General features: G+C 56.7%; 3 protein-coding genes across 11 annotated transcripts in view; 2 read left to right on the top strand and 1 right to left on the bottom strand.

The window, feature by feature from the left end:
* Nucleotides 1-8806, top strand: part of AIFM3 (apoptosis inducing factor mitochondria associated 3) — a 50083-nt gene extending 41277 nt beyond the window's left edge. For 2 of the 3 annotated variants that reach the window (XM_042805683.1, XM_042805684.1), the window contains exons 19-21: nucleotides 5174-5278; nucleotides 6346-6366; nucleotides 7040-8806. In XM_042805683.1, the coding sequence (XP_042661617.1) occupies nucleotides 5174-5278; nucleotides 6346-6366; nucleotides 7040-7079 (166 nt within the window). In that variant the 3' untranslated portion in view covers nucleotides 7080-8806. The remainder of the gene's footprint in view (nucleotides 1-5173; nucleotides 5279-6345; nucleotides 6367-7039) is intronic. The other variant, XM_042805685.1, reaches the window with a different exon arrangement.
* A 1072-nt stretch (nucleotides 8807-9878) lies between these two features.
* On the top strand, nucleotides 9879-14478 carry LOC116960175 (transmembrane protein 17B-like). 2 transcript variants are annotated; one of them, XM_042805296.1, is made up of 4 exons: nucleotides 9879-12968; nucleotides 13307-13410; nucleotides 13829-13942; nucleotides 14231-14478. In XM_042805296.1, exons 1-4 carry the CDS (start codon nucleotides 12851-12853, stop codon nucleotides 14414-14416), a joined length of 522 nt encoding a protein of 173 aa, XP_042661230.1. In that variant the 5' UTR covers nucleotides 9879-12850; the 3' UTR covers nucleotides 14417-14478. The 2 variants fall into 2 exon arrangements, with proteins under 2 accessions (XP_042661230.1, XP_042661229.1); XM_042805295.1 differs by having other exon boundaries at nucleotides 14186-14478.
* A 473-nt stretch (nucleotides 14479-14951) lies between these two features.
* On the bottom strand, nucleotides 14952-25768 carry P2RX6 (purinergic receptor P2X 6). 6 transcript variants are annotated; one of them, XM_042805290.1, is made up of 12 exons: nucleotides 25573-25768; nucleotides 25332-25482; nucleotides 25046-25117; nucleotides 21128-21203; nucleotides 20324-20417; nucleotides 19950-20030; nucleotides 18986-19127; nucleotides 18697-18806; nucleotides 18135-18228; nucleotides 17031-17096; nucleotides 16242-16319; nucleotides 14952-15407 (listed from the first exon to the last, which is right to left on the bottom strand). In XM_042805290.1, exons 1-12 carry the CDS (start codon nucleotides 25698-25700, stop codon nucleotides 15312-15314), a joined length of 1188 nt encoding a protein of 395 aa, XP_042661224.1. In that variant the 5' UTR covers nucleotides 25701-25768; the 3' UTR covers nucleotides 14952-15311. The 6 variants fall into 6 exon arrangements, 4 of the variants coding, with proteins under 4 accessions (XP_042661224.1, XP_042661225.1, XP_042661226.1 ...); XM_042805291.1 differs by having other exon boundaries at nucleotides 18709-18806; XR_006166729.1 differs by lacking the exons at nucleotides 14952-15407; nucleotides 17031-17096 and adding exons at nucleotides 17321-17440; nucleotides 17852-17979 and having other exon boundaries at nucleotides 16238-16319.
* Nucleotides 25769-25825: the final 57 nt, after the last annotated feature.

Below are 25825 nucleotides of genomic sequence, written 5' to 3'. Positions count from 1 at the left end.
TGAGGTTGCAGGACATTAATAAAATGCCCTAGAGAAACGATGTGCTAAGCGTAAAGCAAGTTAAACTCGTCTTTGGATCTAATGTCTCAGCCAGATGTAGGCACTTTGTCTACATAATATTTGAGAGCAGATAATGGCTTCTATTAATTTGTTGCTGGCAATTCCCATCAAAGATTTCCTTCCCATCTCATTACTGTGTTAATGATTTGTGACCAGGGCTGGACTGAGAGCTCAGGCATCACTGTTTCTGCTGCTGGTTTGACAAATTAAGCTCAGAACGTTCTTCTGTCTATTAAGCTGTGAAGGTGAGGAAGAGTTCAGGAGCTTTCCTTACACCTATAGTGAAACCCAGTTCTCCTCTGGGCTGGGACCCTATCTGGGAATATTTTCCTGAGATGGGTTGAAAGGTTGAGATGTGTTGCCTCTGCTGTTCTTGAGCCATGCTGGCTGTTGAGACCGGCAAGACCGTGCACCATGAATTTATCCCCAAAATATTTGCTGCTGTCCACTCTTTTGCTGCCTTCGTTCTGTCTCAATCTGAAACCAACAGCCACAGAGCCTCCTCATGCCGGGGGATGGAGGGGATTTCTTCAGGTGCTTTCTAATGTTTAGGATGTGAAGAGTGAAAGCAGGGAAGTGAGGGTGTGCCTGGCTCAGCAAGCAGACTGCTTGGCAGCAGCATCCAGGCAGGGGTCAGGAGGGAGCTCTGGGCAGGAGCCAGCTCTGCTCTGCAGAGACCACCTCTGTCCCCTGCCCAATGTCCCTCACGGCCTCCCCTCCACGTCCCCTTCCCCAGGGGTGGCTGATTGCCTCCACCACTCCAGGATGGAGCCTGTCAGTTGGCCGTGTCCATCGGGCTTGGAGAGGCAGAGAGCTGGAGAGGCGTGGGGCTCGCTCAAACCCCGCGGCCCCAGCCAGCCGGGTCGCCGGTGCTCACCCTCCTTCTCCTGGTGCCTGTGCACCTCGGATAAAAACCTGCTGCAGGCGATGGGGCTCCAGCTTCTGCCGGCACCCGGGGGCCCTTTGCACATGGGCACAACTCTGACCTCGCTGGCACCTTGGCCAAAATTGCCTAAAAGGGGGGGGAATTTGTACCAAGGCACTACATGTGCTGGGGAGAGCTGCTGCAAAGGGACATTTCCCTTTTCCAGCCACAGGGATGTCACTCCTTACCCTCTCGGTGTTTTGCAGTGCATTTAAATCACATAACTGCCAAAGCAGCATTTTAAAATACACAGTTTACTCAGTGAGTGTGAGCCAGGGGAAGATAACGCCCCATTTTCGGGAGTTTTGCTGCAGTGATTTGCAGAGTTGTGTGTACTTTTGCCTCTGCATCCCCTGCAAAGCTGCTCCACAACCATTGCGCTGCCCCGTCTCGGGTCCCCTGGCCTTGCTGGCAGTTCCCTGTGTGCAGCAAACGCAGTGTTACGGGGCCGGCCATCCCTGAGCCGCACTGGCACACATTTCCGTCCAGCATGCAATCATCTTTGAACCCTCTACTCCTCCTTTCCATACCAGACCGTTTAGCTCTTTATCCCAACCCTAATTAAAAAGGAAATGGCAGATTGCTTTAATTAAACATCTGCAGAGCCCATTCAAAAGGAAAGCCCCGAGCAAGGTGCATAATCCCTGCTTTTTGCAGTGGCCCCGTGCTCAGCAGACCTGCGGGCACGCAGGAGAGCCGGGCTCGGTGGGCAGCAGCTCCCCGGCGGGCGGGCGGGCGGGCGGGCGGCAGGGGCCCGCCGGTAAGCGCTGTGTTGTTCTGCCACTCAGGAGATGCTCCCGGAGATGGCTTTTGGGTACCAGGATGGCATCCTGCGCCGAGAGCCGGAGGTACTGACGGGGGGAGTGCCAGCTGGCAGGGGGCCAGCCAGTGCATCTCCCGCTGCTTTGCTTGGCTGTCGTCAAGTCCCCGTCTGCGCGGCTGTGAGAGGCCACCGGGAGCATTTCCTCTTATTTTTCTCATTTGGTGATAGTTCTTCTGGTTGGTGCTAATGTTTTCGGACTGAGGCCACTGTCCCAAATTGACCATCCCCTCCTGCTTCCTTCTGCCGTGCTCACCCAGTGGTTTGGACTCGTCCCTCTGGGGCACACTCTCTTGGTTGTTGCATGAACCGCTGGTGGTTCCCGCTCCTGGAGCCTGTCCTCAGCACTGACTTTCACAATAAGACTTTTTTTTTTCCCCAGAGTTTGAAGAAGAAAGCTGTTTACTTATCCCCATTCAGAGCTGTGTGACCCGTGGAGGGGTCAGCAGGAGGCCCTGTGCCAGGAGGGGTATGGGACAATGCTCTGCAGATGCCCCCATGGGACACTGCGTTCACCACAGCGCCTCAGCCAGAACAGACCAATGTCACCCCACCCCTAAGACCTTGGAGATCTTGGGAGGTCCAGGGATTTGCCGTGGTTGTCTTCTTCACGGTTCCCCACTTCCATTGCACTGAACCCTTCGGAGGAAGGGGAAGACCATGTAGACACAGTGCTCATCCATAGTGCTCCATCTTCCCTCAGCCTTTATGCCACGTTTGCTCCAAATACCAGGTTCAGGAAGGGCACTCTTGTTGCCTCTGAAGACCTTTTGGAAAAGAAGGATTCCTCCTGGCTTCTCCATCTGTCAGAAAAAATGTTTAAAAGCCACTGCTGATGTGGGATGCTCCAGCTCACCAGTGCCCCGTGAGTTATTTCACACAAGGACCAGATGCCCCATTTCTTGCTGATGGAAATGTTTGGGCTGCATCTGCCTTCCCGGCTGGTCGTGTTGGGCACTGGCTGGGCTTGAGGCTGAGTCAGCAGGCAGCGGGTGGGATTGTGTCTTCCTTTCCTTTCCCTTGCACCCCTTGGTTATTCATTCCCTTGGAACAGCACATCTCCCCCTGGTTTTGATGGATAGGTCTCTCCGACCACTTTGTGTTTCCCAACTGGGAGCTGGCTGCGCTCAGGAAACCAAATGTAGAGGAAACCACTGAAGCTTCAAGACTGTGTGGTGTGATGTGAGGGTAGTGCAGAGCATCCCAGGAGTCCTGGAGTCTCAGCCCCCATTGTGTGCTGGAGACATCAAACAATGGTGAAGTAGCCAAGGCCAAGGCCCCGTGTGATGGAAACAACCACCTGTAGGGTCTCCCCAGGCTGTGGTTCCTGGTGGGACGGGGTTCTCACTGGCAGTTTCTGTTTCTGAACTTGGGGCAACAGGAGAAGAGGAAATCTGCACTGCCGTGCCATCAGGTATTGCTGCAAGCATCTTGGAAAGAAAACTCATGAGTCCCCGCACATAGAATTGGAGTTACACCCCTAGGGAATGGGATCCTCCCCTGGGGAGGAGAGTGGAGGACCTCGTCTGCATCAGGTGGGACATCAAGCATCACAGCAGAGAAGATGCAGGCTCAGAAAGTAAAGAGCTCTTCTAAATCACAGCAGCAGTCCTCGAATGTGACAGCCCAGCAGGCAGTTCAGCTGAACACACATGTGCTTTGTAATCTTCTCAGGGGGTTAATTATCCTCACTGCCTGCCACGGACACCTGTTTTCCACCGTGAATGTATTGCCTGTCAACATCTGTCTGTTACTCCTTGTTCTCACCTCATCTGCTGGATGGAAGAACCACAAGACACCAGAAATCCCCTCTGCTGTAGGTACACATCTCTGCAGTGAGCTAAGGATGCTTGAGATGGGATTTCCAATGGCATCCAAGTCTCGTTCTAGAACTCCTGGCAATGCAGCAGCTCCCCCTTCCCACAACCATTCCCATGGAGCAGCACCCTGTGCTTGGAGCCTGGTCACTGTTGGACCATCTCAGGGTCTGTCTTGTGTGGACTAAGCTGTGGACAAGTTTCAGTGGCTCCAGAGAACATTCTGGGCTCCTGGTCTGCTCTGCACACCCATGCTCACCCATGGGGCAGGGAAGGCAGACCGCTGCTCTGCTTCTGACTTGCTCTCCCTTATTTGTAGTGAGCTTATTTAGGAATCAGAGCCTTTTGAAATGGGTAGTCTTCTGTGATGGAGCTACCCCATGGCTTTGTGGGACAGCTATGAGAGATGACTTCAACTCCCATGGCTCCACAGAGATGAATTGTCCCCTGAAGCATGGCTTCTGCTCTCCTCCTCCCAGGAATCAAGCACATATTTCCCCCTATCCTCCCCGGCTGCTCTTTGTTCTGTTGGTTCACGGAGTCCTTTGGCAGTGGATTGAATAGCAGATCTTGATTTGTTGGGTGCTTCTACTCTTCAACTTACTCAACAATATCACCAGTGTTTAAAATTTTACCCACGCAGCTTCTCTGATCTTTACACTGTTTCTTTATTCAGTTATCTATTTACGAGTCACCTCCTGGGTTCAGTTTTTGAAGATTTGAGCTCAGGTTGATCTCTTCAAACCTCAAAACAGAAGAGCCCTTCTAGTTTACCTTGTGACCTTTAGCCAAAGCTCCTCCAGCATTTTTACGTCCTCTTCCCTTCGACTTCATTTGTTCCTATTCAGCCTTTGAGGTTGTATTGTGCCACCAGCACCGACATCCTAGAGGGTAACGGTCAGCCAGACTGGGACGTGCTGCTGGACATCCCATATACATAGGGGTTTCATTACTGGGGCTGGTGGGACCCTCCAGTTGTCCCAGTGCTTTGGGAGGAGCACGCCCGTGGAGAGGCTCAGAGGTGGGCACTCTGCCCATTTGGAGGTTGGGGATCAGGAAGGGGATGCGGAGCAGCACGACCAAGTGTCCCACAGGGAAATCCTGACCATCTGCCTCTCCACTCCCTTGGTACAGGGCAGCAGTGCAGGGATCGCCTGCCCGGATAGCAGCAACCACTGAGCATCTTTGCTGAGGTCCAGGTTTTTATCCACCGTCAGACCCACCTTTGCTGGTGTTTTTCCACAGGTGCCAGGGTGCCCAGAGCTGACTCCGTCCCCTGGGCACTCAGGTGACACTCACCACAGCAGCACGTGAGCATCAGTGAGACCACAGTGGGGCCAGACTGCAGTGCCAGCTCCGAGCCCTTTCCTGTCCCTTGTCCCCTATTGCTAACACAGTCCCCGTGATGCTCACACCTTGGGACAGCTCCTGACCCTGGAGCGGGTGTTTCTCTTTCTTTGCTTCCTGCTTCTCTCCAGCATGTTGCTTTTGGGGTGATGGAGCCGTGGCCACCCTGGGCTGCCCTAACTGCTCTGCTCTGCCTGGCCCTAGGAGCGACGAGGTGATGGCTGTAGCCAGCATGAACTACGACCCTATCGTGTCCAAGGTGGCTGAGGTCCTGGCTGCCGGCAGAACCATCCGAAAACGTGATGTGGAGTAAGTAGACGCACTGCGGGAACCGGCAGTGCCAGGGCAGGGCCCGAGCATAGCCATGGGGTGCTGGGCAGGGCTGAGTGCCCTGAGGCGGGACCTTGACGGGCACTGGGCAGCCCTTTCCCACTGCTCCCCACTCTGCACCCTTCTTGCATTTCCCTTCCTGCCCTGCTCACTCCGACCCCCCCCCCCCCCCCCCCAGTGTTGCCTCCCAGCCACCTCCAGGTCTGGCATCCTGCACACTGGGGGTCTGTATTAAACACCAGGATCCAAATCCTTGCACACTTGGTGGGTGCTCACTGCCACCGGGTGCTGGCACATCACCGAGGCAGCACTGCCTGATGCCGGGGTGTCCCCGAGCACCCAGTCAGTCGAGGGGACCTGCAGAGGGGGGGGCTGGGTGTGCAGCCTGTGCACAACACTCTGCAAGAGCAAAGCCCAGAGAGCTCGCGGTGCTGGGACACCTGGCTCTTGGTGTCTCAGCCTCCGGTTCATTGGGGCATAGCTTGTAGGCAAAGTGCATTTTTCTCCCTTCACTTTGCTTTTAAGACTTTGCACAGGAGAGCGTGTACACCTGCACGCAGAACGTGGGTGCAGAACATGCTGTGCTGGAAGGCAAATGGCAGGGAGGTGGCAACAGCCAGGAAGGAGCCTTTAGCATGGGAATCAGAGCTGAGGGAGGAACGTGGGTCCCTGTCCCTGGGGTGCTTCCACATCTGGACTAAAAGCAGACTTTTTCAAAAGCTCAGGGAGAGAAGCACTCCCAGCCTCCGGGCAGCCCCGAGCCAGCTCAGACACCCCGGGCACCCCTGGGACAGGGAGCGTGGCGAGGGTCCACCCAGCCACCGGTGACCGGGGCAGGGTTGTGCCCATCATCTCCAGTACACTGGGAAATGGTTGCTGGCCACCCAGTTTGTGGCTGGGAGGCAGGTGGCATCCCATGGGCAGCCCAGCGTTGGGGGGAGCTGCTGGCCCCCGTGGCGGAGCTTGGCAAGCCCAGGGGGAAGCCAAGCCGCTTAAACCTGAATGTCTTTTCTCTCTCTGTCTCCTGCTGCTTTCGCACCTTTTAGGCTGTTTGTCCGTCACGGCAAGTACGTTCAGTTCGGGGTCCTGGGTGCGCTGGGCGTGAAGGGCTGGCAGGAGGGGCAGCCAGCCCCCCTGCATGGGCCCGCTCCCTCATTCCTGCATGGGGACACTGGTTACGGCTGCATGCTTGTTCCGCGGCCCCCGCCGCGGGGGTGTGATGCTGCTGCGCTGGGTGGTGGGGCTGGGGGTGGCAGGAGCCACCCCAGGGGTGGGTGGACACGGCTGCTACGTCCCCTTTGCAGGGTGCTGGTGCGCAGATCGGCCGGGAATGGGCAGCTGCCTTTTGGCCAGGACCCCGCTCAGCTGGGGAGATGACTGCCGTGCGGTGGCTTTCCATGAATTTTCAGCTGAATGCCAGAAGGGCTTGTTTAAAATGAAAAAAAAACCAAAACACTGTTTGAACTCAGTTTTACACGGAATTGAGGACCTGCACATGAGTGTTTGGGCAGTTTTAGTGACATGTGAGTGAGGGTGGAGGGAAGGGTGCTGCCGTCCTGCCCGGGCTGGCTGTGCCTCTGCGCAGAGCAGCGCAGGTGCCGGAGTGGGGACTGGTGACCAATGACCGCACTGGCGCCGAGGGCAGCGCCCAGGCACACCGAGCACTTTGGCTTGTGTGTGGTGGGAGACACCTCACAGCACTGCCGGATGTTTTTTTTTTTTTTTTCTCTCTTTTTTTAGAACCGGAGATATGTCCTGGCTAACTGGGAAAGGCTCCTAACACCGTTGGTGGCTGCGCCCTCCTGATGCTGCACTCACCGTGGGGAGACGGGATGGCAGCTCCATGGACAATTGGGAAACGCCCTGGCTGAGTCATTCCCCTCTGAGACTTGGATGAGCCCGGTGCCTGTCACTGCACACTTACCTTCCCAGCAGACCGCCAGCGGTTCCTCTGCCCCGGTGCCTCCCAGGCTGGGGCTCTGCTGTTGCAATTCCCATGGGAGGCTGGAGCAGCAGCCCCCCTGGCACTGGCAGTGGGCAGGGGCGCCGTGCGGCCGCGGGTGCTGCCGACAGGCTGGGGGGATCCCCAGGCAGGTCTGCCCCAAGCCCGTCCCTCACCCCTGCCAACAGCGCGAGGGCCTTTTGTTGCTCCCTGTGCTTTCAAGCATGTTGCCCCTTCCCAAATCCTCTTCGCTCCCGGTAGAGCTCCGATGCGCGTCGCCCCCCCGGGGCCTGACATCTGCTCCCTCCCTGCATGGCTGCAGCGTCGCCACAGCTCCCCTGCGGAGCCCAGGGAGATGGGGTGACGCCGGGTGCTCTCTGTACAGCCTGTGATTGTGTTTCGCATTCTCCCTTCTCCAGGCTGGTCATCCCATCCAGCCCCTCCCAGCAAAGGTGGGTCCCTGCCCAAGCTGAGGGCTCTGGAACTCCTCAGTCCCCGGCCCAGCACCCGCAGCATCTCCCTGTCCCAGAGCAGACAAGGGGCTGGAGCGCTGCTCCCCATCTCTCGGGGCTCGGTTTGGGCACTGGCGGCTCCCAGTCAGTCTCTGGGGTGCGGAGCGGGGCTCCCCAGAGAGGTGCAGCAGCTGGACTGCAGCCCCTGGGCTTGGTGGCCATCCTTCCAGCCAGCCTTGTGCTGTGACTCTCCTCCAGGATTATCGCGGGATTAATGCTGCTGCTGAAATGTTACTCGAGGAAAAGTAGCCAGAGGAGTATTTCTGGCTGTCCTCTGGCCTTCGTCATTCATTCCTCCTGTTGCCTAGTGCCAACGCTGCATTTCTCATCTCAGCTTTCCATGTCGGTGCTCTGCTGTCATGTTTTCTGCCCCTCACTGGAACCAGAGCCTTATCTCCAGTTCAGGAGTGGACCTGACCAGCCCACAGCCCTGTGTCCATCAGCCCAGCAGAGCTGGGGGGGCGAGAACCTCCCTCGGAGAGCCTCCAGTGCTCTGTCCTGGGGGAAGTTTCTTCCCTAGCAGTGTTTTACCCTCAGCCCAAAGCAAGATGATTTATATTTTTAATTTGATTCACCCCCTACGAATTAAAGCAGTACTATTCTTGGGATCTGGATCATCTCTGATTCCTTCCAAGGCCTCGGGTCACCTCTGCAGGTTGGCTGGGTGGTGCAAGCACCTCTTCTGCGGAGGCTTCCCACTTCTACCCAGCTCGCCTGTATTTATTTCCAGACTTTCTGATCTTTGCTGGATAGAAACATAGCCAGTTGTCTGTCCTATCTCTGGTTGGTCTCTTCTGGTTTCACTGAAAGGTTTTTCCAAGCATGTAGGTAGGGGTGGGTAGGCCGGGAAGTGCATGCCTCAGCACGCAGCGGTGAGCAGGGTCAGCTTGAACCATTACGTGTCTGCTGGATCCGTGAAGGGATGGGAACTTGCAAGTCTGTCTTAGGTCCCAGAAGGCAAATGTCTCTGTCCCCATCCCCAGTGCAGCACGTGTGAGGGCTTTCTCTGAGAGCAGAGGTGCCTGGGGCTGCTCAGCTCCCGGTGCCCCGGGCAGGGCTCCTGCAGAGGGGCCGGCACCCGGCGCTGCCCGGCCCGCTGCCCCAGTGCCGTGGTTTGGGCCTGGTTGGCAGCCAACCCCAACGCAGCAGCTCTCTCCCTTCCCCTCCGGCAATGAGAAGGGACAGAGAGCCAGGCTTGGGGTTCAAGATAGGACTGGGATGGGGGAAAAATCCCCCTTTTATGATCACGAGCAAAAGACAGACTCGTTAGGGGAAGAAAAAAAAGAACATACATTTATTACAGACACTAACAACACATAACAGAGTAGGACAGTGAGAAGCATTGCCACATCTTGAGAACACCTTCCCCCCACCCCTCCCTTCTTCCCGGGCTCAGCTCTGCTCCCGATATCTCTACCTCCTCCCCCAGTGGCGCAGGGGCAGGGAATGGGGGGTGCAGTCAGCGCTGCCACTTCCTTCATCTTCGGTGAGGGGAGTGTCCAAAACTTGTTCCCCCCTGCTCCATCGTGGTCCCCCTCTCACAGCAGACAGTCCTCCACAAACTTTCTCCGACTTGAATTCCTCCCATGGGCCGCAGCGTTCCCCACACTGCTCTGTCATGGGTCACTAACTTCCTCCGACTGGATTCCCTCCCACGGCTGCAGCCCTTCCCGAGCTGCTCCGGCGTGGGACTCCCCCGCATGCTGCAATCCTCCCAGCACTGAATTACAGCAGCGGGGCTGCCTTTTCCCACGAGACCCCGGCCTTCTTCGGGCACAGAACCTTGATCAGCTGAGCAGGAGCAACAGGCCATAAATCAATGTCTGCTCCACCGTAGATCTTCATGGGTGGCAGGGGGGGCCGCCCTGCCGTTTCACCACAGGATACAGGGGGGTCTCTGCTCCGGCACACCTCCCCCCTCCTTTCTTCCTCCGTTCCTCCACTGACCTTGGTGTTCACGCAGCTGCAGCAACTCCTCCTCACAAGTCCGACTGCTCGTCACCACGTCCCTTCTTAAATACGTTATCGCAGAGGCGCAGCTGATTGGCTCAATTTCCCAAACAGAAGTGGAGCTGACGTGGAGCTGGGGGAGCTTCGAGAAGCTTCTCACAGGGGGCCGCCCCGATAGCCCCCTCCCCTGCCACCAAAAAACTCCACCACTCACTCAACCCAGGACACCCAGCCCCTTTGCAGCCCGTGTCTGGCTGGTGGGATGGCCGGAGCCTGCTTTGGCAGCTCCCCCGGGGACCTGCCTGGGGGTGCCTGGGGATGCTTCGCAGGGTGCCAGCCCCTGCAGCTCTGTGGTTTTCCCCCCCCGGGCTCTGCCACGCCTTCCACACTGGGTGAGACTGGTGGATCCCACACCCCACGTGCTCCCCCAGCACAACTTGGCTGAGCTTTTCCAAGGCCTCTCTGTCGTCTTGCTCACCCAAAGGCTTGGCATCCTCCGGATTCCTCTGGGACAGATCGGCAGGGCACTTCATTTTTCAGGAAGATTCCTTTTGACTCCTTTGCTTCTGCTGGGGCCCCACCAGCGTTGGGCATGAGCTGTGCACAGTGGGCATCGCCCCCATGTTCACAGACCATGCAGGTGCTGAGGAAGGACCTTCTGTCCCAGCTTACAGCTGCAGCGTGGGGAACAAGTCCCATTCCCCCTTTTTGCAGAAGAGCTGTTTCAGCCAGGGCTGGGAACATCACCCCATGACATGAGTAACCCCAGTCACCTGCGTGGCTTTCCTCAGGACATGGGCAGAGCTGCCAGGAGAGCTGGACATCCTGACCGGTTCAGGACAGTGTTGGATGTGGGGCCCCTTGTCCAGTGTCTCAGTAGATGCTTCCTGGTGGCAAGCATATTCCTGGAGCTGGGCAAGGCTGGGTTGTCGCCTCTGTCACCTCTCCCATGACAAGACAGCAAGTTTTACAGCTCTTAAGAAACCACCTGTTCCCATTTAGCACCATTAGCTATACCCAGCTGGGGCACGTGCAGCTTGTTAGTGCTCCCCGGCTGCAGTGCCCCGTCACATTTAGCTTCACCAGATTGTCCAGGTACCATCTAGGCTGCTCGCCCGGGTTGCCCACACAGATGTGATGCCCCCAGACCCGGAGCTCTCCACCAGCTCCTGCTCCTCAGATCCTGGCTTTGCCTGTTGCCCTGCCCGCACCTCGCCCCGTGCGCTGGCAGGACACGGGGGCACAGCACAGCTTTCCCTCCTGAGACCCCCTCTGGACATCTCCTTGCAGCATCACACCAGGTGACAGGTTTCTTTTTAGTTCTCTTGTGCCCTAAGACTTCATTTAAAAACAGCACTCACCGTTCCTCACGAGGTGATTTCCCAGACATTAAGTGTGGCCTCACCCTTCATCTCTCCAGCTCTGCCCTCGCTTTTGCACCTTGCACAGTGCTTGGGTGAACATTGCTTCTTCATGTACTGGCATTTACCCCTCGCTTTTCTCCTTACAGCCCCCAAGGAGGTCATGGCAACACCATTAGCTTTGCCTTCTTCCTTTCCCGCAGTGGCACGCTTGTCCCCGTGTCCCACAGGCTGGCTGCCCTTGGCTCGGCTACAGCTGAGCCAAGCTGAATGGTGGTGGCCAACCATCTCCAGGCAAGTCTTCCAAGTGTCACTTCTGAGGCTGGGAGGGGGCACAATGTTACAGGTTGTGGACAACCACCCTCCCCGGTGCAGCAGAAACTGCCTTCTCACCAGTGGCATCTTCAGATGTCTTGTCCAGGCATGGCCAAATAGACCAGAAGGACCTCATGGGCCTTTCTGCTCACCCATTGTCCTCCCTGAGCTCAGTGTCCTTACCTAATAACAGGCCAATGCTTATAGCAGGATGTATTTTTTCCACACTCAGCCAGATTTTCTGTGAAATCCACTTTGCATAGGTTGTTGGGATTTTTTTTTTTTTTTAAACCGGCAATGTAAGGACAGGGAAGTGGCTGCCCTGAGCTGGACTGTGGGGCCCCACTGTGGTGTCACAGCTGCTCAGGATCGCTGGAGGAAGGACACACACCCTGGGCTGTGTTCACACCACGGACCTGCCTTGAGACACTGGCTCCTTGTGTGTGGAAGCCCTTGATGGAGTTCAGCCAGTCATGCATTGGCCTAACCATGCTTTCAGCCCCAGGTGGTGTGGTGTGGTTGTGTTGTGGTTGTGTTGGGTTTGGTTTGGTTTGGTTTGGTTTGGTTTGGTTTGGTTTGGTTTGGTTTGGTTTGGTTTGGTTTGGTTTGGTTTGGTTTGGTTTGGTTTGGCTTGGCAGCATATGGCAATGAGCTCTGCAGCTTAATTTTGGCTTTATCAAGCAGAAGAATCCTCTTTTTATTTGGTTTCTTGTGTCCCTTGCTAGTGCTCGGCCCTTAAGGAGCACATTTACAATACTCTCTCTCAACATTTGCAGCAGCTGCACCTTCTGGGGTGGGTTGGAGGCTAAAGATCATGAGATGAGACCATGTCTGTTGGGTAGGACTAATGGTGAAGGCCCCAAAGCACCATCCCCTTTCCCTGCCATTCACTCCTGGCTCAACCACCGTCTCACTCACCCCATCCCCCCCCCGCCCTCTCCAGGACCCCTGAGCCTCAATGGGGCTTGGGGACACTGAGCAGCTCGGTGACCCACGGGCTCGGCTCTTAGCAGGGAAGCTCACCATGATGGGTAAAATGCTCCACTGAGTCAGGAGGCTTCGAAGAAGCGTTTCTGGCAAATAGCACCATCCCCTCCCTGGGCATCCTCATCTGTCGGAGAGTTTTGAGCAGTAATTACACCGATACAACCCGGCTGGGAGAGGGTGGGGTGGAGCAGCGTGCTGCCCACAGGGTGCACGAGCTGGGGACATGGCGATGGGTCCCACCTGCTGCTCCCCCGCCCCAGGCTGATGCAGAGGGGAGATGCTCTGTATCCTTGTGGCTCCCCTGGGGGCTTGGTGTCCCAGAGGTGGGGGGGGGGGGGGGATGGAATTTTCCTTCCCCACATCCTCCTCCTGGCTCAGCAGCTTTGTCCCCAAGGAGCCAGGTGACCCCATGTCATCCTGTTAATTACCTTCTGGCTAATCCCGGCTGAGCCGAGCTGGGGCCAGCAAGGCTCGGCTGCTGGCCATGGCTGCGCACACCCCTCTGCCCCGAAACCTCCGCCGGGGCTTGGCGGCGTTCAGCGGCTCCCTCTTCATCAACAACAAGACGCGGGACAGCGGCGCTGCCCACCCCTACCCCCCAGGTATGGGCAGCAGGGCTCGGCGGCAGAGGGGTTTGGGTTGGGGGGGGGGGGGGGGGGGGCTGCTCTTGCTTCCTCACCGCGAGCCCGCTCAGCACATCACCAAAGCACCCCCCCTTCGGGAGCACCTGAAGGGTCCCTGCTCCCGCCCACCGACGAGGGCAAGCAAAAATAAGTGCGTTTGCTGCAAACAGCCATTTTTGCTACCCAGCCATGTCGTGTGTGTCCCCCCCCCCCAACACGCCCCGGCAAGGCAGGGGCCACTGCGCTGCCCCCCACGAGCTGCAAGGCAGGGGCTCGGGGTGCTGGACACCCTGCCCACCCCTGCCTGCCCTGCCTAGCCCGCGAGGTGCTGAGCAGCCTGCCCCTCCAGATGATGCTCTACTTCAACGTCTACTACTTCCCGGTCTGGTGCCTGGCCGAGGGGATGATGCTGCAGCTGAAGGTACCGTCCCGTGGGGCATGGAGTGTGTGTGTGTGTGTGTGGGGGGGGGGGGTGTGGGGTGTGAGCCTGCTCCTGCCCAACCTCCCTGGGCATGCAGGGGCCACGCTGAGCAGGGGAGAGGGGAGCATCTTCAAAATTAACGGGTCCACAACACACACGAGCAAAATGGCCTCTCCCCCACAAGATGTCTTGCCTCTGGCTCACAGAAACAGAAACCATGAGAACCACTGAACATTCCAGGCAGGGAAGGTTAAACTGAGAGGGAAGATGGGGCAGGGCTGGGCAGCAGTGCAGGTGGGAGCTGGCAGAGCATGGGGTGCTGGGGACAAGGTGGGGTGGGCACGGAGGGCACGGGCTGGTTCACAAACTGGGCTTGGGGCACAGGGCTGGCTGGGACGAGGCTGTGTCCCCATTACAGTACCACCTCCTGCCTCGGCACTACCAGTTCCTGCTGGTCGCTGCTTTCCTCATCCTCACCGTGGGCGAGGGCTCCCGCCTCTACCTGGGCTACATGGGGAACCTGCAGGAGAAGGTAAGCACCGGCTGGCTGCCCTGGCCCCAGGGCCCTGCGCTTCGTGGGGGACGAAGGGGACTGACTCCCTTGCTCTCCTGCTGTAACCCTCCCTGGGCTCGGCCGCATGTGAGCACATCCAGGTCTGCACGGAGGGGACAGTCCCCGTGCCCGAGGCCGGCGGAGTGGCCGATGCAGGGGGTTCCTAGGGCAAAGGGGATCCCCCCTACCACACCCCTTGGCCTCCACGCTCTGCTCCTGCAGGTGCCCGAGCTGGCTGGGTTCCTCCTCCTCTCCTTCCTGATCCAGCTCCCGCTCCTGCTCTTCCTGCTGACGGACAGCCACATCACCCCCCTGCCGCTGGAGATGGCTGTGCACAGCCTTTTCCTGGCCTTCCTCGTCGCCGAGATCGTGGCTGCCTTCCTGGCACTGAAGACCATGACCAAGCAGCTGGCGGCACAGTTCTACCTGCGGCCATTCAAGGAGGGCAGCTGAGCAGTGGCGATGCGGGACCCCTCCATCCCTGCCAGGGAGCATTAAACCATGCTCGATCCCCCTCTGTGTCTCCACACACTTGTGTTTTTGAGCTTGCAGGGTTCCCGGAGCACCTTGGCGGCACAGACCTGGCCGGTTCCTGCCCTGCACCAGGCTGACACGTCCCTGAGCAGGTGGGAGCACAGAGCTCAGCACCTCCAAAACGCTCAGGCTCAGCCCAGCGCTGCGCTTGTCCCCCCTTGAGCATCAGTCCTGGCAGGAGGCAGGGGCACAGCAGGCACCACAAGCAAGCGCCAGCCCAGGGCTGCTGCCTTGAGCTCAGCTCTTAAACCCTCCCTGAGTGTAGCTGGAAGGTTGGGGGTGGGGGTGGGGGGGTGGCACAGCCCAGCCCTGCTACTCGCAGGGATGCTCCCGAGGATCTGGGCAGCTCACGTGAAGCCACCCCAGCTGGAAGCAGGCAGGGTGCTGCGAGGTGTTAGAGGCACCTCAAAAACCTTCACACCAGCCCCAGGGCTAGAGACAGAGCAGAGCCACCTCCCACTCCCTAAACAGCTTTATTTTGTGGCATCCCTGTTTTTCACAAGAAATCAAGGATCACAGCCATCCGGAACATGAATAAGAGCAAAGCTTTTTAAGCCTCCTGTGCTGAGCATGGGCCAGCCATTTCCCAGCAAGGTCCAGTTCATGCAGCAGCTCCACAGCACAGCTCCTCTGGGTCAGCGGCCAGTCAGTGCTGGCAGCTGCCCGTTGGGATGCCTTTGTGCTCCAGGAGCCAAGAACTTCTGCTGCTGCAAATGTTTCTCCAGGAAAAGCAGACCCTAACCCCAGCAGCACACACTCAGGCCAGGAGAACTGGGCCACCTCCACCTGGGCTACGGCCGTGTCCCCATCGCATCTACCTTGAGGCTGCTCCAGAAGGAAGGGTGCTTGTGGCAGAACATTCCTGATGTCCCTGAGCTGCAGCCACAGTCTTACCTTTAGGGGGTTTTGCCTGCAGAAACAAACAGGGGCATCTTAGTAGACTAGAGACAAAGGGCCAGCCCAGGCAGGTAGTCCTGCGCTTCTCTGCTCAGTCCTGTGTGACTTGATTCATTGTTTGAGACCCCCGACTCCACCTGTGATTTGAGATCAGGCATGAGGAACAACTTTTTTTTCCCCCCAGTAGGATGGTACAGCCCTGGGGCAGTTCACCAGGAGCTGGAGGATCTCTGTCCTCAGAGGTTTCTAAGGCTTGGCCTGATAAAGCCAAAGATGACCTTGTGCTAGGGCTGGCAGCTCTCCTGCTCTGTGGGGGCCTCCCAGCCCACACCCTGCAACTCCCAAATTCACCAGGGCTGGGCAGGGCCACAGTGGGAATCACACAGGGCAGGAAAACCTGTCGCTGAACTGCAGTGCCAGCACCAACACAGCACCAGGGCACACTGGAGAGAGCTGCCCTCCCTCCACACAGAGTTCAGCCAGATTCACCTTGGAAGAGGGTGAACAAATGTGGAGCTGGGTCAGGTTTCTACAGTAAGATCCCCTCAGGGACTCCTTGCTGGCTAACAGTAGTTGAGACCGTGGTACAGCTTCCCCTGCAGGGCGGGCACCAGCTGGGTCCCCCCTCTTCCACACTGCTGCCTGTTGTCATTAAACTCGTAAGAGTTTAATCTCTATCAGGTTCAGTTCAGAGCAGCCACCAAGCCCAAGAGTCAAAAACTAAGAACTGCTCCACTGGAGTTTTCCTGGATCTTGTGAATTCAGTTTTAACCCAGGGGCAGAAAATAATTGTCTGCTTGCAAAACTTCACTCCAACCTCACCTCTCCAAAGTAGCCCCACCCTTACCTCCTCGAACTTCTCCTTCCAATAGAAGTCAGCCTTCGCATCCAGGTAGAGCAGAACCAGGTCACAGACCACCGTGGCCTGGAGACAAACGCAGCAGGGCAGTCAGCAGCAAAACTTCCTGCAGCAGCGCCAGGCCCTCTGCCCCAGCTCCCACCAAGCCAGAGCTGGGGGCAGCGAGCCTGACCCGCCTGGCCCAGCTCACCCTGGCAGCTCCACCAGGTCCTCTTTGACCCAGCCCGTTGCCATTAGCTGCACAGGAGGTTCAATGTGACCATCTGGGCTGCCATCACAGCCACAGAAGGGACTGGGATGAGCGCAGCTGGGAGGAAAGAGGAGGCAGGTGGGGGAGCCCAGGCTCCCCTTTCCTCTGCTGAAAGGGAAGAGCCACAGAGTGCTCTGCAAGGGGCTGCCCCATCTCAATGACCACAGTGCCACGTCTGTGCTGGAGCCAGACACTGGCTGCCTTTACAGTCAGGGGAAGTGTTCTCTCCTGCGGGCTGATACAGCTGGAATAGACCAGCCAGCAACACGCCTTCCCAGGGCCAATACAAACACCCAGCCTCCACGAGATGTGCCCCTGGCAGTGCTCAGGATCCTTGATCCGGCAGTGTCATTACTGCTAATGATCACAAACAGGAAAAAGGGAGCTAAGACCCTGCCTGACAATCTCCCCTCCCGAGCTGGCAGGCACTCAGGAAGCCTTGTGCCCAGGCAGGCAGGGGAAACAACAGACGAGTGGCAAATCCCAACCCACAGATCAGAAGAAAAGAGCCTATCTGGAGTACTCACGGCACCAAAGAGTGCGATGCCGGTGCCAAAGCTCACGGCAGCAGGAATTATGCTGAACTTCCCAGCCTGGTGAGAAACAGTTGGTGGAGAGTGGTGAGAGGGCTGGGGGACAAGCCCCACTGGACAGCATGCTTAAAGCCAAGGAGGTGCTGGAGGAAAGCGGGGTCATTTCTCCATGCCCAACTGTAAGAACCTGACTGCTATTGCCCTGACTCAAAACCCCTTTGGCTGTCAACGAAAGGACAGAGGCAGCTCGTGACTCGGTGGCACCAGAGGTTACTGTGACTCACCTACTCCTGCGGGCACAGCGGGAGCGTCCCTCTTGCTGCAGGACCCATGGAACAACATCCCAGAGAGCAGCAAACACAGCCCTGATGTGATGGGTCCCTCTGCTCAAATGAGTCTGGTATCTGTGAGGAAAGGGATCTTTGGGTTCCTGTCTTTCTCCTGGCTATTCTCTCCTGCTCCACACCCCCCCGGACCTGGTCTCACTACCCAGAAGTGGTGCAGCCTGTCCTGAACTGCCTGCTTCTCGTGCTCTTCAGGTGAAAAGGCCAGGACAGACCAGCTGTGGCCATCTTGTGGGGCAGCAAGTCCTCTCTGCACAGGCTCCATTTTGCACAGTTGAGTATTGAGTTTGTCAGTGATGCTGCACAGAGTAGGGTCAGCCATGATCATGCCCATGCCTTTTCTCTCCAAAGGTACAATTAATCAAGAAAGGATTAATTGTCTAGGTTGAGAAAAGTTCAGGTTGATCTTTACCAGGGTGCTCCCACCATGAGACCCTCAGAGATGCCCGCAGGCCCTCTGTCCAAGCTCACCTTGCCTAGAGGGCCCAGCACTTGACACCACCCATGTCAGATCCTCAGTGAGGGAAGCCTCCCTGCTCAGGGTATTACCAAGAACTTTCTCTTCAGATGGGAGGTTTTCCTGCTCTGCTTGGAAAACCCTGGAAAGAGGTGAGGAGCTCAGCAGGGTGGGGAGAAGCAATGCCAGCAGGAAGCCAGGACTGGCTGCAGGAGTAGCAGGGAGCAGCGCAGGGAGTCAGCCCTGGTGACAAAGCCACCGGGACTGCACGTGCAGGGTCTGCAGAGGAGACAGTACCTGGCCGTGCACGGAGATGTCGAAGCGGATGCCGTAAAGCTTCAGCAGGTTCCGGTAGAGCCGCCGCTGGGAGTCCCAGTAGTAGGAGGCAGTTCTGCAGGAGACAGTGGACGCAGCTCAAAGCCATGGCAGCTCTGTGCAGGCAGCGAGGGAAGAGGGCTGCCAGGGCTGTGTGACTGCTGGGGTGACCGTGTGCCCGTGCACATCTTGTGTCCTCCAGCCAGCTGGGGTGTGGGTGATGGACCTGCTGCCAGGACTCACTCGCTAGCTTGGCATCAGCATCCACTCAGCAACCAGCCCAGTGCAACCAGTTCAGGGTCAGCACAGGCATGGACAGCCACACGTCCCTGCCCTCAGGCAGGTAATGCCTTACACAGCTCCAAAGAGCAGAGCTACAAGGGGTGGGAGCTACTATGGCACCCTGGTACAGACACCCTGCACTGTGTTACCACATTCTGTTGTCCCTGCCGCTCCTTTCAGAGCATCAGGAAAACTAAGATCTCAAACAATTGCCGTGTGCTCAACCCCCAGGCCTGTGTTCTCACTGTTCCAGCATCCTCACCTAAAATTGTACCTCCTGTCCTGCAGGCTGAAGGAGTACTGTGGCAGGCACTGGGCAGCAGGATGATCCAGGTCACAGTCCCACTTAATGCGAACTCCGATGCTCCCCCCCTGCAAAACACATTTTATTCCATAAGAAGCCTGGGATCAGAGATTTGCCAAGTTCTTTACTGTTCAGACACAGATCACACGTTCCCTTAGCATTTCAGAGGTCAGTCCTGTCCCGCATCCCTTGCCCACATCCTTGGGGAATTTGGAGTCATCTTCCATACTTTTAAAAAAACAAGTACCAGCAGTGCGAGGTCTTCAAAGGTCTCTCCAGCTGCCTCCACCATGTCACGGACACAGAAGACAGGGCAGAGGGGGTTGAAGAATGGATCATATGTGCAGCTCTTGAAATAGGTGGGGTCATTGGTTTGCAAAGTATTGCACCTGAGACAGGAGAGAGAGAGGGGTGGGGGGAGCTGTCACCAGTGGAGTGGTGTGTGGAAGGTCAGGGAGCCCTGCTGCAGGACTGAAAAGGAGACCCTCTGGTTGGAGTGGGACCACTAATGCTCCTGCTTTGGGAGGAGACAGTCATTGCCTCTCCTGAGCCAAGCCTCAGTTAGAGAGAGGGTGGAGGGAAACCAGCCCAGAGGAATCACACATGGAGTTATCATCCTTTACAGCACCTGCCACGGTCCTTCCCCTCCTGGTTCCTCTCCTCTACCTCTGTCTTTGTGCCTCTCCTTTCTTCCCTGCACCTACCACTGAGAGATGCAGTGATCCAGCTTGAATTGGTGCTCTAGGGGTGATGGCAGGGGCAGTTCAGCTGCCCCAATCCAAGCCTGCCAGAATAAGGCAGCACACTCAATATGCCTGGAGCTGTGAGGCAAACGCAAGCCCTTTACTGGGCCTCTGTGAAACCATTTTGCAGGGACTAAAATGCAAAAATAAAAAATATATGGGGTAAAACGAGGCCTTGGGGATGACTGGCCTTGCCTGGCTCTGTCTGCTGTGCTCTAGACAGGCAAACACCAGTCCCTCTGCTCCCCATCCCACTGCTCTTATATCTGCAAACACAGCTGCCACTGGAGCACTGAAGCATTCTCCTGAACACACCATCCTGAACCGTAACTACCCGGGCCGCCACCCATCCTGGATGGCACGTGGCTTCTTGGGACACCTTGGCTGCTCAGCCCCTTGGCAGACAAGCTCAGCACAGAGACTGCACTGGCTGCACGCACAGTCCGGCTGGAAGAGTGTCATACTTACTTGGAGAAGTTAAATTTGGTGAAGTGGACAGTATTTTTTATAAAAAGAGTGAAATTCTCCGCCTCAGCCAGAAGAGGTTTCCTGGAAAAGAACCACCAATGAACACAAATTTTGCACAGCGGCCAAGGCACATCCCCATTCCCCTCACTTTGCAGTCTCTTCCAAGATCCCAGGACTTGCAACTGCCTGTTGTAACCAAAGAAATGCTCTTGCATGAAGTTCTGTGGGATTAACTGACCAGGAAATCAATGTCAAAGATTTCCCGAGCCTGGCTGGCCCTCAGGCAAGTATCATCAGGCCCCTGGTTACACAAAGCACAGAGGGAAGGAACCAAGACCCTCAATGCCTGCTGTCCCCCTCATCCTGTGCCTTACCTGGGCAGGGTGTTGTTCTCCACAGGACACCAGCCATAGATCTCACAGGTGGAATGGGTGGTGTTGAACATCACACATTTCCCAGTTTTTATCCCTAGAAGTGAGACAATGTGTATCATTTCCTATTCCTTTTCAAAATGTCTTCTCTGCAGCTCCCCTGCTGGCATAGCGCCCTGGCCTCTCAAAACCTGAGCCACAAAGACAACCCTGGGATCATCTTCTGAGTTTTCCCCACCCAACAACTTCCCTATGAAACCTTCCTTCAAGCCCGGAGCTGTTTTACAAAGACAAGAAGCTGCTTGCTGCTGTCAGTGCCTGGCTGGCTGGCGCAGCCTCTCCTACCCTGTGGCTGCTGAAGCCACCCACTCCCGGGGTGGGAACACAAGGAGCTGGGGCAATCCTACACACAAAGCTTTGGCAAATGACCTGCTAGAGCTGAAATATTCTTTTCCAGCTGAGCTCACATGTGCTGCTAATATTAAATCAGCATGAAATAAGAGCCAGGGTTTATTACAGAAGGAAAAAACGGCCAACCACAGGTCACACTGGCTTCAATTCCAGCAGCCAACATCAGAAACAAAGCACCACTCTATTTACTGTGACAGCGCCTTGTGCCCACAGCACCTGCTCGCCCAGCTGTGACAGGTCACTGTGAGGTTTTGTCAAGCATAAACAGCTGGAGAGCACTTCCATGCGCACTTACAAAAAGCACTGAATTCGGGCAACCGGGCACCTTTGTGGATCTGTTTGCTACTAAACACGAGGAATTAAACGATTTGGGGTTTTCAGCAAAACACCCAGTACCGTTGCCACGAGCCACCGGGTTTCCCATGGGACAGTCTGCATCTTCTGTGCACGTTGCATCCAGAACAGAGGGGCTCTAAGAGAGATGAGAGAAGCGCCGTCACTGCACTGCACGGCTGCCCGAGGCCACGCAGTCACTCACCCACAGTTCTGCGCTGCTGCTTCTGTTCCTCCAAGCTTACAGAAGGCATCCACCATGTCCAGAACCTGGGCAGCCTCCAGCCAGTGAGGAAAGAGGCATCTCCAAGGGACAATCCTTCCTTCCTGCCTGTCTCCACACTCTCTGGGGTGCTCGCCTCCTCCGCCTTGGAGGCAGAGAAGCCTCAGGAGCTAGATCAGACCTTTTGGCTGGGACTGGAAACAAGCACAGTTGGGTTCAGGAGGGCCTTAATAGCAGATTCCATTAAGCACCTTGCAAAGCACCACCACAATTCGCCCAGGGAAGAGTTGAAGAGACCCTAAACACAGCATAACACAAGTCTTACAAAGGGCACTGAAAGCTTCACCCTCACTCGGGACTCACCCGATTGCCAGAAGCAGCAAAGAAACTTCAAACACAGAGAGACATAGGTAGGGGGGGCAGAAATAGGAATAACACCTTCCCCCAGCTACTCCCAGGCCACTGCAGGAGTCACCAGCCCATCAGAAACCCACCTCCCCAAGCCCCGAGGGGCACTGAGGCCCAAAGGCAGGTGGGGAAACCCCAGTTATGGAGTCAGAAGGAGGAGAGGCCTGTCCAGACCCTCCCAGGACAGCCTCAGCCCTCGTTCCAGGTGTGAAACCCACCAAAATGGGCCAAGAGAAGCAGCTCTCTGAAGCACCTTTGGGCTGGAGGGGGGTGTCACTTCCTAGGAGCATGAGAATCATGACGGGATGCAGGAGAACAGCATTTTGGGACTGTACAGGATGTTCAGGGGATGGGGTATTTAAGGAAGGAAGGAAAAAGCATGGAAAATGAGGGATCTAGGTGATCTGAGAAAGAAAAAACATTGGAAAACAGAGGGATGAAAGGCTGCAAAGGGCTGGTTGCATGTACAGAGCTGGCTGGTCAGCACACTGGTCCGCCCGTGCCCCACACCCCATCAGCACAGGCTGTCCCATCTTCAGCTTAAACCCCATTTCCATCTTCCTGGGCAAGTGGCTCTATTCCAGATGTACAGTGCGTGTACGGGGGTCTGAGTGCCAGCAGCTGGACTGGGACCACCGGTTGTCACAGGGTGCAAGTGCAGGTGCGCACGTGAACGTGCCATTCGCAGCAAACGGTGGGCCAGACGAGTCGGGGGGATGTGGCCTGGAAGCAAGGAGGGCTAGCTAAAGAAAAGCCCCTGGGATGACTGGAGGGACAAGGCAGTCCTGCCTGACTGCTGGAGAAGGGTGGCTAACGGACTCACACCCCTCACCCCTGCTGATGGCCCAGTCACAGCTTGCAGCACCACCTGCAGTGCTGTAATAAACACTTACAAGAGCTCTTGGCTGTCCTGGATCCAACCCAGATGTCAAGGAGTCAGCCTCCAGAAGGACCCAGACAACAGACATTTGCAGATGAGCGCATCAGTCCCTTCTCAAGTCCAGGTAACAAGACACAGGACAAGTGTCACTTGGCAGACAGACACTTCTGGGTGTTCAGGGCATGAAAGCTACAAAGCTCGGGAGAAATTCAGGTACTGGTCTGTGACGGCATTACAGAAAACCTAAAACCTGGCCAAGAAGCTTTCAACCTCCCTACCACCTTTTAGTGGAAGTGAGCCTTGAAAAAAATCTGTCGGTGCTGGCATTTTGCACAGGCACGATCCAAACCAGGTTACACGTGACAAGTGGATTGTGAGAGAAGCAGAGATCTAGACTCAGTTAAAAGCCCTCATAGGCCCCTGTATCTGTGCTCCTAAAGCTCTCTAAACCGTTGCCACATCTTGGCTGTGTAAGGGTCTAACAGCATAGGAAAATTAGGAATAATAAATTTTTAATAAACAATTGCTGATTCCCAGCCCTCAACAGCTATGCAGCCACGTACCAGGGGCTGGGAAGCACAGGGAACCTTCTTGGAGAGCGAGCCATCAGTAGCATCACATGCGATCAAAGAAGAATAAGGCTTCTCCCAAAACCTAACACCCTCCTCATCCCCTTCAGACATGGTCCTGGGATGCTTGGGGCCAGGACCAGTGCCACTCATGTGCACACCCATCAGCAGCATCTGGGTGTGTAAGAGCTGAGCACAGCTGGACGTGCTGCGCCAGGGACCGTGATTTAAGTGATATGGTCCCTTGGTCCCAGAGCTTGCACCTGGACAGAGTGGATGCACTGTCTGACTAATGCCTTCTGGCTCTAAGTCTATTCTGATCATCTTCATTAACCTTCAGAGACGCCTTGCAAACAGAGGCAGAGGGTTTCCAACCACTCCAAGTATTTGAGATCAACACTGAAAGGTCTCCCTAAGCAATAAATCACAGCTTAGCCACAGAACTGAGCTCAACACAGACATGAGCTGCTAAAACAACCCATCCCGTGTTCAGGTGCTGCCTCTGGCCACAGCAAGACTTTTCCCTGGTCTGCCAGCACAGAATATTTTAGTAATCAAGAATATTCAGAACTTCCCGCAAAGTCAAAATCTGTCACAGCTAAATCTTCAGAGCTTTTGTCAGCTACAGCCCCAAAGCTGAGAAACTGAGAAGCTACTGGAGAGCAGCATGGGGTGAAGGCTGAGACAAGGCACACAGCACTGTACTGAAATGAAATGCCCTGTTCTCTCTGTATCCTGGGCTTGCACACTGCAAAAATAAGCATCCAGAGATGTCCATGACTGCTTGCGAGGGAGCCCTGAAATGCTCTATGGCACATGCCTTCCCCTAGGGATGTTCTTGCAGTGATCAGTACCTTAGGAGTTCTCAGCATTTCAAAAAGGGATCATTAGTACCATTTTCCTCAAACCAAAATGAGGGTTGCTCCTCCTCTCCCCCAGCCTGCGGGCTGCGTTTGGAGAGCAGCCCAGCCCAGCAGCCTGCAGCACAGGGTGAGCTGCGAAGCAGGCTCAGGCTGGGCACGGCACAGCACGCTGCAGCAAAAGCCAAAGGGACCATTAGGACAAAAAGCGCGTGGCTCAGGCACAAGTTTCCAACAGTGACTTAGCTCAAAAGACACTCGCTCCTGTCTGCCAAGACGGGTCTAGCCTGGGGGATTTCAGTTGAGAAGCTGGCCTGAATCCAGTCTTAAAGGGAAGATTTCTCCCAGAGAACATATACCACTAAGTGGTGGCTGACTAAGAAACCACTTAGGCCCCGTGTTCTGTTCCTCCCCCAAAAATAGGACACTAAGATGGAGAGGACAGTAGTCCTGTAGCGGAGTTGTGAAGGAAACATGACACAGGTATTCATGGAGTATACCCAACAGCATCAGGAAAAAAGGCAAAACAGAGGTTAGAGAATGGACTGGCAAGTCAAGAAACCAAGAACGTATGTGAGGTTCAAGAAGGAACACAGGTAACAGAGGCTGGAGATGGCAGTGCTGGAACACTGGAACAGCAACACAGCTCAGCATCCTCAGAGTAGCCCTTGTCCGAGGGCAGCAGAAAGCCTGTAAAGATCATACAGCATCACCCCCCCCTCAAGAATCCCAGAGAGCTGGTGAGGCCCCAGCAGACCACGTCCCTTTGTCCTTCTGGTCACCACGAGTGATTCCAGCTAGACTGCTTGGATACACATCTTGGATCGTGCAGGTATGACAGAGCGAACGCAAATGAGCATGTAAGATCTACGGAGCAATGATAACGAGGGGAATCAGCTTCGTTTGAAATAAAAACCCATTTTTCCTTTCTCTCTGGTTTCGCAGCGGGTTCTGCTGAGCTCCTGCAGTCACAGAGCAGCTGCACTGATGGGCTTTAACCCCGCCGCGGCGCCGAGCTACGGGGCAGCGCAGCTCACTTACCTCGGGACAGGTGCCCTGAGCCTGCTCTGCTGTAGCGATGAAATTCGTCACCAGGAAAAGCACGTTTTCTCCCTAGGAAACAAGAAGACCCGTTCAGCAGGGGATGTACAACAGGAGTCACCTTCCGCAGCAGCAGAGCAAACGGTTTTTGGCCTGTTTCGGCTTGGGGACGCACAACGCGAACGCCGCTTCTCCTTTCCCACAGGGCTTCCCGCCACTTTCCGTCAACCGCCCCCCCCCCCCCCCCCCGGGGGGCTGGGCCCCGGCAGCGCGGGCCCGGCCGTACCTGGGGGCCCTGACCGTAGTCCGCCGCGTCCCACAGCCGCCGGCCCGCGCCCCCCGCCTCGGCGACCGCCGCCCCCTTCATCTTGGTGACGACGGCGGCGCGGGGGGCAGGGTCGGTGTCCTGGTAGCCCTTCCGCACCAGCAGCACCCACCTGCGGAGGGGCGGGGGGGGCGCTGAGGGCACCTCCGGCCGCCGCACCGCCCGCGGGAGGCCCGGGCCCGGCGGGAGGGGACCGCCCTACCCCAGCAGGTAAGCCAGCACGCCGAGCTGCAGCAGGCGGTGCAGCAGCCCGACCCGCCGGTTCCGCGTCAGCGCGAACTTCGCCGTCTTGTAGTCGAGCAGCCCGCCGGGCCGCACCCCGCCCGCCATGGCGGCCGCCGCGGCGCTGCGGGACCCGGCCCTGCCCGCGCGTCCCGCCGCCGCCCGGACACGCCCCCGCCGCCCCGCCCCGCCCCCCACAGCCAAGCCACGCCCCCCACAGCCAAGCACCGCCC

Source organism: Tyto alba, unplaced genomic scaffold, assembly GCF_018691265.1.
Source record: "Tyto alba isolate M040663 unplaced genomic scaffold, T.alba_DEE_v4.0 Super-Scaffold_44, whole genome shotgun sequence".
In the NCBI taxonomy this organism is placed as follows: Eukaryota; Metazoa; Chordata; class Aves; order Strigiformes; family Tytonidae; genus Tyto; species Tyto alba.
This window is presented reverse-complemented; position numbering and strand designations above follow the sequence as displayed.